This window comes from Plectrocnemia conspersa, unplaced genomic scaffold (genome assembly GCF_051122295.1).
Source record: "Plectrocnemia conspersa isolate PC_06_02 unplaced genomic scaffold, ASM5112229v1 ptg000002l, whole genome shotgun sequence".
Taxonomy (NCBI): domain Eukaryota; kingdom Metazoa; phylum Arthropoda; class Insecta; order Trichoptera; family Polycentropodidae; genus Plectrocnemia; species Plectrocnemia conspersa.
This window is the reverse complement of record NW_028277166.1, coordinates 15,941,398-15,951,621: the sequence shown is the minus strand read 5'-3', so window position 1 is coordinate 15,951,621 and position 10,224 is coordinate 15,941,398. Positions and strand designations below refer to the sequence as shown.

General features: G+C 31.9%; 1 protein-coding gene and 1 long non-coding RNA gene across 2 annotated transcripts in view; one reads left to right on the top strand and one right to left on the bottom strand.

The window, feature by feature from the left end:
- Window positions 1–5,590: 5,590 nt before the first annotated feature.
- LOC148237848 (uncharacterized) lies at window positions 5,591–8,616 on the bottom strand. The gene is made up of 2 exons (XR_015812697.1): window positions 8,145–8,616; window positions 5,591–5,904 (listed from the first exon to the last, which is right to left on the bottom strand). It is a non-coding gene; the product is annotated as an uncharacterized LOC148237848 (long non-coding RNA).
- The window catches only part of LOC148237847 (G1/S-specific cyclin-D3-like), a 49,606-nt gene continuing 47,212 nt past the window's right edge, over window positions 7,831–10,224 (top strand). Inside the window, exon 1 of the mRNA XM_088205808.1 lies at window positions 7,831–8,390. Within this exon, the coding sequence (XP_088061934.1) occupies window positions 8,139–8,390 (252 nt within the window). The 5' untranslated portion in view covers window positions 7,831–8,138. The remainder of the gene's footprint in view (window positions 8,391–10,224) is intronic.

Genomic DNA, 10,224 nt, shown 5'->3' with positions numbered 1-10,224 from the left:
AAAAGAAAAGGATGACTTGCCAAGAAAAAATAATTGACTCTTATAAAACACTACGATTAAAGACTTTAAAACTGTTCGTCACACAGATCTTTACGAGAACGAAAGTGCTGCCAACGCTAAAAAAGAGCTTGAAATCTTAAGCTCACGAATATCTCCCATATATTTATCATTTTTTTTTAATCTTCCGTTGTAACCTGATGCGTTACAATGAAGTAAATCGCAATCAGACATAATAAATACCCTGAATACCTAAATAATATAAAAACCACCAGACTTTTTAGTCTGGAAATCGGTGCTTGAACCAGCGGCTTCAAGTTTATCAGTCAAGACCATACGGACTTTACTATTCCGATCTTATTATATACTATATGGACGTACATACACGCCGTTGTTTGCGATGTATCTAGCGGTGTAATATCATTAGAGATTTAGATCTATACTCGAACCGGAAAGACGCAAAATGCGCAGTTAACATTTGTACCTACATATCTAAATATGTAGTACTACGGGGGGTGGGTCTCGCTCATCCGGCCGTCAAAAGCTGGGTGCCCGCCCATTGGGTTGGACTCGCAGGGCCCTAATACTGGTATCAGCAGTGGTGCACGCAATGGATGTTAAAGTAGTTATAATCTGTACCTACATATATAAGATGAATGAGAATAATCAGAAAGCAGTCGGACTATATAGTCCTTCAGTAACTTATGATCAACACGCGAATTGTGGCTATCTCGTATTTAAGTTAACGAGAGTTTTAACAGAAATTGGAAAACTACAAACACTCCTCAAAACCTTATACGACCCGGAAGTTTGGAGAATCGGAGAAATCGGAGAAGCTTTAATAAATAATAAATATTGTAGTGTAAGAGAAAAATAAATGATAATGTAGATTGGAGCTTATTGACTAATATTTTTTAACTCATAAATACAGTATTGACATATAGTACTAATGATGCATAGTAAAAATGGTAGAATGTTTATTCATAGTATGATAAATATTATGTTTTCTTACATTAAATTATGTTTAATAAAACATTATTTATATTATGATTTTTTTGGCATAATCCATTAAAATTCCTTCGTATTATTTTATTTGTAATGCTATTTCACTAAAAACGTCAATCTTGATAAAAAACACAATATTATCAAAAATTCTAAAAATAGGAATAATAGACCTGTTCTTAACGATAAGAACTTGAAACCTTTCTCCATTATCGTATTATCGCAACGGGGAGAGCTTCTAGGAAAGGACCTTTTCTGACAATTTCTAACAATTTGCTAAAAACTTTTTGCTTCGCGGATTAGACAGAGCGGATTGCACATCGACATCAGCATCCCCGGCGGGCCTCAATACATAGCTGTCACCGAGGCAGACATTTCAGTTCGTTCCGCGCATTTGCTCTCCAACTTCTTCTACTTCATCTTACGTAACCGGCGAGACCGGTAGGAAGTGTACACGTTGTGAAACACCTCTCTTCTTCGGTCAAGGTGTAGGTAGCGACTTGCTGAAACAGACGTGGCTTGCGAAAAAAGAAACGGCTAAATTTCACGGTCAACCACCTCTGGCACTGGCTGCTTTTGGCACCTTCGACCATATACTACGAATCAGATTCTAATTTTTACTTTTGCCTACCTGTAGCTACATCGCCTCATATCTGTATAGAAAAGAGTAAAAATAAGAATGTTCAATGCGAAAAAGATGAAGGAGCGCTGTCGATGATATCATCGTAGATGATTTGAATGGTGGGCATGTATATCACATCTTTTTGGCAGAACTTCTTTATATAAACGAGGATGACATAAGACGGAAAATTGTTTTAGATTGAATGGCTCTTCAAAATAGAGCTATAATTAAAAGATTCAAGTACTATTTATATGGTTGTCGTATTTTTCTTTTACTCCAAATATTGACATAAATACTATGAATACACGTGCATGCCAATAGTTCATTATTGATTTTATGAATGATTTTTTCAAAGAGTCTAACTAAAACGATAGAATATTCTCTCACTAAGAGATATTTTAATTAAAACATCTTCTAATCAGAATACTATAATAATACAGTTAATAGAAAGTTGCCTTTAAAGGAAACAGTTGCAAAGCTTAAAAAAATAAATCGCTCTGATGAGCAAGTGTATATTTGTCTACTCTTTCTGAATAACCTTTTACGAAAAACGTAAATATAACAAGAATGACTCTTTAGAACTAATCACAGGATTATTTGTGTTAAATTATAATCCCAATAACTTTAATTGAAATAAATAGTGATAAAAATTAATGATTCTCTTAAATGTTTTCGACAATCGTTTATCTCATTTTCATTATAAATTCACTTCCTCAATACTAAGAAATTCCTAAAATAGTTCCTTTGCAATACACTTTGAAAAATGAAGACGCGCATTCTAAGGTCAGGGTTCCTCCATTGATCTTTTGTCTAGTTTTGAATATCAACGAAAAATCGCGAGCTCGGATCGTTAAACTCCTTTAACGAGCGCTGTGTTTGTTCTGCCGCCCGCGGTTCAGGGCTTGCCAACCTTTTAGCACTCGAGCGCGCAAATATTGGACTTCTTATTTTTAATGACCCATAAGTTGAGTGTATTTATATTTACAAGTAGCGTATTAAATAGTATTACGAGTGTAGGCCACGTGAGAAAGAGTATTTTTCCCATAGCTCTTCAAAAATAAACTCGACGATACCGGAGGATATTTTTAACATAAAATAAATATTTAAGCTCAGCCAGTGGGTTAAACGCGGTAACAAGAAATAAATAAAACAACAAAAGTATCATTTTTTTATCTATATTTATACTATTTGCATTATTATATGTTGATGTTAAAACTAAGCAAATATATAAAACGTATTTGCAAATATAAAGTATTGTTTATATAATGTAAAGTACAGATTTTTAATATTAAATGGTCATCTCCTTTACGTAAACATGATTAACAAAATTACTAATGGGTAGATAAAAGTGGTTATGAGTAGTTAGTGAATCATTTATCAGATTGCAACAACAATTCGAAATCCTATACGTTACTTTCGTCCAACTAATTTATTACATCTGTACCTGATATTCAAATTCTTATAGAGAAATCATTACAATTCTATAATTAAACAATCTTACGAATTTCTATATTTTTATTTTATAATTTTACGGGGGTGAGACTATTAAATAAACCTGAAAAACAAAAAAAAACAATACTCAAAGATGCATTTTAAAATAAAAAAATTAACTGCTTTAAATTGGCATTTAGTTACCATCCGTTAATGTTATTGAATTATGAGATAATAAATTGTTCGGTTATTTTCGATAATCATTTAATATAGTATAAGATTAAGGAATACTTCCCCTACATCGGAGATCGAAACGCCGAAAAATTCGCTATAAGCATGCCCTTCCATCTCCTGCATAGCTGCGTTGTTTTTGCTTAAATTTTGCATATATACAAGATTGAGTCGAAAACGATACAGCCAGAAAATTTGCAGATAAAAACCTAAATAAAGACAGATAGTCTGTATTTGTGTGAATACTCTGAAACACTTTCAGATAATCAGCATATAATACATATTCTACGGAGCTGACAGCAACCACTTAAGTAACTCAAAAAACAGCTAAAAAACTGAAGTTGCTCAACTTCCGAACTAGAATTTGAAGGCAAATTTTGTCAAATGCTTTTTAAGAGTTAGTATAGACTGATCGATATGGATTTTAAAATCGAGAGTTTATCATCGACTTCTAAAACTACAAGAGGTTAGTGACCGTGGAACGACGCTAACGAAAACAGTGTTGTTGGTCCGCTAGCGCCTATCGACATATAATAAAAAAATGTGTGATTAATGAACAACGAAAGTAAGAAGTTATAAATTGTACTTGACTGGTGTATGTAAGTCAGGAAGTATTATTCTTTCTGCGGCCAGTTTCGGGATTTTTGTATAAAGGCGAATGTCAACTATTTGTTGCTATTGTATATTATATAAATTTTAATTTCTTTACATTTGTAACATATTAAAGTAGCTGTAAAAATAGGAAGTGGTAGTGGGAGTGCAAAAGTAATAAAATTAAGTAGCGCTCCGGTACTTTATTTTTTTCATATTTTTCATATACGTTTTATTTATATTGCTGTTAATAGTTAAATTGAGTAACTTAAGTTTTTTGTATCGCATTTGAATATTTTTTTTCATAGGAATTGTTAACAGTGTCAAAAATTACATGATTATTTGTTGACGTAAATGTATTCAAAACGCAAAACGGTTCTTGCATTGTATGGATTTATGGAAAATCCCATAGAAATGTATAGTTATTTAATAAATAGCGTAGTTCGTTGATTAGTGCATATTAGCAGGAAGTATTTGGTTCACCTTAATATAATATTTAATTTGTTAAAATATTTAGTTGCATTTTTTGTGACTTCGTTATAAATATTTTTTTTTTAAAGTCTATCTTATTAAAATACTCAGACTTGTAACTTGTAGAATATAACTTTTTCAATTATAATTTAAGAGTGACAAAACAGAAAAGTACATAATCGATTGCGTGCATAGAGTCCATAAATCATTCAATGGCACCATTTTACTCGACCTTATAAACAATCAACAATTTTTTTGAAGTGCTTTGTCCAAAAAAACCCAATAAATATGCATGCATACGCAGTTATAATCGAACGGTTGCAATCAGCTGTGTTCCAAAAGTCAGCTGTGTTCTGTTTTTTGCACTGAGAGACGACCGTTGAGATTTTTCCCTAAAAATTCCGACCGTTACCGAGCTCTGCCAAAATTTTTCTCCGTAGCAGGTAGATATGAAATACAGGTATACATATAACGGACGATTGTTCTGCTATGAAAAATGAAGCAAAACTTGTAAAGAGCCATCTAACGACAAAAACGACCCTCACTTAATCATATCTCTTTATGGAATTTTAATTAAATCATTCTTTAGGATAATAATTCATTTCACGTGCGAACTTTACACCTGTGTGGGATGAAATACGATATATTTGTCAGTTGTGTAGTTGCATTCCTCGGCGTTATCAGCTCAAGCTATATTATTCGCAGAAGATGATGATGACCGATGAAGTGATGACATGTCCGTCTTATTAATGGAAAAATGATGACTTTGTGTCAATATCGTCGAATATAATTTAATGCATGGCCTGAGAATTTATTTTCTGACGAGATAGCAAGATATCAATGAGAAAAATATGTTTTTATTTTGTCCATAGATAACAAATAAGGTGGTGTGAATGGTGATAGTAAAAATGTGATATTATATAATAATCTAAATCACATATTACGTGGTCAAAATGGCGATAGTAAAAATATATCGAAGAAGACATATAAAAATATATGTCTTCTTCGTATATGCATGTACTACATGCTTACATTAGAGTGGTCCTTATTTAAAAAAAAATATAAAATACTTCACATCAATAGATCTTAAAAATTAGCAATTTGTTTTTTGAAAATTTCAGAAAAAATCTTAAATTCACTTTTACTTTGACAAAATATTTAAAAATATTTTTTTCTGCTCTTTTATTACGAATTTATGATAATATACTTTAAAAAATATACTTACTATATAAATATATTAAAAGGTTTTTTATAATTGTTTTTATCAATTTTAATGTTTCATAATCGGTTATTAATTATATAAAATCTATGGAAAATGATATTGAGGCCCCCCTCCTATATTTAAAAACAGCGCATTAACAAGGACAATTTTTTAAATTAAAACAAGCTAATTATATCTGGCCGTCGCGGGTGCCTGGCGGACAAATCCGATCGTGTGCGGCGAGAAAAGACACAGATTTGTCTGTCCGTCGTCTATCCGCTGTCCGAGTTCAGACAGTTTCCGTGTGTGACGAAGCTTGGACAGATCTGTCCTGGTGTCCGTCGAACATTTTTTATATCTACAAAATAATTTGAAATTGTCGAAGAAATCAATTTTTTCTTAAACATTTAAAACGCTTCATCGCAAGTCGAGCTGGTCCTTTTTATGATTAATGGTATAAATTAATCCTAATTGTAAATAGTAGTAATTCAATTGATAAACTCAACAAAATATATTCATAAATTTCCAAACATGGAACTACACACAAAGTCACGTTACACGTAGCACACATACATATAACTGGACATATGCCTTATTTTTTTATGCTATGCGCACAAACATATCATTGTTTACATACATAGATGTGGAGTTTTTTCTGTTGATGCTAATAAAGCTGGTTTATGATTTGCAATGCCTCTAGATGTTGTACGTGATACAGATGGTGTTAACTGTAATTGAGATTACATTGAAATTTGTATACCGCTCTTATATTTATGCAAAGATTGTAAACTTTTCCAACATAATATTTGGGTAGTGTCGTAACCACAGCTCCCGACATTCCTAATTAGAGAAGAATGACGAGTTTTTGGAAAGCATTGCAGTTGGTCGATACACATATTACAAACGGCTGTTTTAAAGATCAACATATTTAATACTTTATGAGTTATGCCACATATTTAGTGACCTAATCCATTTTCTATCGATTGATTTTGAGGAAAAAACCCTTTTTAAGTAAGTCGAACTGGCCCTTTTTTATGATTGATAGTATAAATTACTCCCTCTAATTGTAAACAGTAGAGTAATTTAATTCATAAATCTATCAAAATATATATTTATATATTTTTTTATTAAAAAGTATTATGAAAAACAAAAATGATCTGTCACAAAAAAATTAGAATACTCAAAAACACTTTCTCCTATCATTATAATGATCATAAAATATTACAAGAATTATATTACTATACCAATTATAAATTATTATGGCGATAAATACAACGATTATTAAATTGTACGAGGATTATATCACTATATCGAATATAAAATATCATGAATATTAAATAACAGCTAATAAATTAAAAAACACAGGTCTACATGCGCGTGGCGGTGAACAGGTTAAACACTAATGCTATAAAATTATCTTTCTAATAATACCATGGCCATTACAACGAATTTTATGTGTTTTATTTAATGTTCAAGTTCTGAACATCTAAAAAAACAACCTTATTTAATTTTATTTATTTTTCAAGTACTAGACCTCTAAAAAACACCCTTTTTAATGCTTATATCGTTTCTATTATCACTCAAACAGAAGATAAAAGAAGCGATAGTGAAATTACAAGTGAAAAAGCTACTAACAATTACATTCGTAACAAAATGGCACTGACTTTTTTCAAAACTTTACTGGAATATAACGATATAATAACGCTTAAAAAAATTTGTACTAACATACGAAAATCATTGAGAGGTTCTCAAAAGCAAACAAGAATCCCAGATTTTTTTAATAAATAAAAATAATGATTATCTGCTTAGTAAATATATTATATTTTTTAAAACAAAATAAAAATTGATAGTTTTTCAAATATGCGTGCGCTTCCTCTCCAGCATTAGCCCGGATAATCGAGAGTAAACCGTATGAACATAAAATGCATAAGCACATCTTATTTCAGAAGCATAAATTAAATTTTAGGAATTAATTTGTATTTTATTTTGTGAAAGGGTTTATTATTTTTTTCTGATTTATATTATGTTGTTATTACTATTGGTTATATTATTTTTTTTTAATTTTACCTAATTTTTAAAGTATCTTTAATTTTGTAATAAACATTTATATATAATGTTTTTTAAGTATAATATCTGTATTTATTTGGAGGAAAGTTGGCAAAAAGACTCCTATTTGGTGGGATTGTTATCGACCATTACCGACATCCGTGGTGGTCAGTGGTGGGGGAACCAGCAGTAAACGGCGTGGGGGAAACAGCATTGGATTGTGAGACAGTCTATCTACATAACCGCTTGGAAGTGAGGCCGGCTGTACCCGTAGTCAGTGGATGAGACGGCCGGCCGGCAAATTCATAAACATATATTTATAATAATAATAAATATATATATATACATATAAGTATATATATATACATACAAATATAATATAAAATTAGTCATATTTTATATTATATAATAAATAATTAAACCGATTGACTGTTTTGTGCGTCGTTTGTTGATCGTTGTTGACATTATTTACAAGATCAGTAAAATCTGTGATATTCAAAATTTGATCTTTATTTTTTATTTAATAAAATAAAAAGTAATTTCAAAATGGACCTGCTTTGCGACGAATCAGTGTGCAGCAGCGGCGGCGCATCCTCAGCGGAGGAACCGAGGATGTTACCGTTGGAGAGGCATGTGCGGAAAGCCATCGTCGATCCGGCCCTGTCCAACGACCGCGTGTTGGAGAACACTCTGAAAGCTGAGGAGAGACACGGCCCGCCGGCTACATCTTATTTCGGTACTGTCCAGAAAGAAATAACCACAGAAATGCGCAAAATCGTAGCCAAGTGGATGTTAGAGGTAGGCACAATGCTTTATTTTTTCGCCAACGAAAATCGAACACGTGGCAGTCGACTTTTGCAATTATGTAATTTTTTACCGATCGGCATTAAACGACGAGCGCCACGTACAGCGCATGGCGGACTCACCACGTGCAAGTTTTTCTCTGGTTTTAACGTTTAGTATCATCAGTTCTACCTACAACCGGACGAGCGGTGAAATAAGAGACGTTTCGAGTATCGTATGCGCCGCGTGTCGGCGCTGGTTAACTCACTCAAGAATTCTGACGGCATGCCTTTAAAATTCGCAAATAAAGATAAAGGCGTGGCCAGTTTTTTCTGGTTGCGAAAATTTAAAATTGATACACCGTTGCTGTAAAAATCCGATTGCTAGCGAAAATCAAAAATTCAATTGTTTCCATTCATTAATCAAATTATTTAAATTATATATTTAAAACATATAAATTTAAAATTTCGTATTTGGGAACTACCGAAACGACCAAGTACCGCGATTCAATATTCAACAGCTGACTTTGACATCCACAGCTGTTACGACGCCCGATCGGTGCTCGTCAGATGGGCGCAGGCAGCGCCGCCGTACGGACGTTATGTTACGGCCGCTCCCGTCTAGATATACCATATGTTACATGAACGTGCGAACGACACGTGAAAAAACGTATTTTTATTCGTCTTTATCTCCCGTCAATATGTAGTCGACTTTTATCTATATAATATGTCACTTTTTCACAGCTATATTTGACTATTGATAAAGAATCACATGGATTACACTCGCGCCGCTATTTATGGACAGTACAAGTTTATTCAAAATGTTTTTTATACACTTAAGTTTAAAAGATATGTATATAGCAAAAGTGTATTCAAGTACAGAATAAATCTCGATTATCAGTGGTAATGCTGGGGAAGAAGGGCACGGATAATCCGAACTATCATTTTGTATTTGGTCTTAAAATATATATAATATATTTATAATACAAATTAACACATTTTATTTATTAAAAAAATCTGTGATTCTCGTTTAATTTTGAATATGTGTCTTAAAAATTTTTGTTCATTAGTACGAATTTTACGAAGAGCTAGTAAATCGTTATATTAAAATCCCCATTGGATGATGTAGTCCAGTAATTTCTGACTAATGAAATTGTTAGTACATATTTAATTTATTTATAATATTTCTATCACTCCTTTCCTCTTCTTTTTGATCGACAATAGAAACAATATCCGTATCATTTAAACATTGAAAATCCAGAGCATTTGAATCTGGATCAAACCCATTCCTCGATGTTTTCCCGTTCGATATTATGAAAGCATTTAAAATGTATCTGCATATTTCATATACGTTTCTTTCTCCAGTCTCTTCAGAGCCCAATACATAAATTTCGACGTTACTAAGAGTTTTTACTTTTATTTATTCTAAAAATTGATCAAGCCATCATCTTCTTCAGTAAAAGTTTTAAAAAATCAGCACGGTAAATCTGTATTAAATTTATAACATTAGGCTGTGACATTTTTGCCACATAAGACCGATGTTAATTTTCAATATGCTGCTGAGCATTATCTATTAACAATTCTACTTTCTGTGGCAATCCTATACTTTTAAAAAAATCTCTCACAACGGAAACCAATTTGGTTTTAAAAAATCAATCTATAAATTATGCTACGTTTTTATATTTCAGTCTAAAATATTTTGCTTTCCTTATCACCAAAAATTTAATTTTATGTGTATGCATTTTCGCAACACATGACTAGATGATCGAGAGTACTATTCAAAAAAATTCAGATGTATATTATAAACGAAAGCATAGGAGTACACAGATCGACAGATCTTAAACTATTAT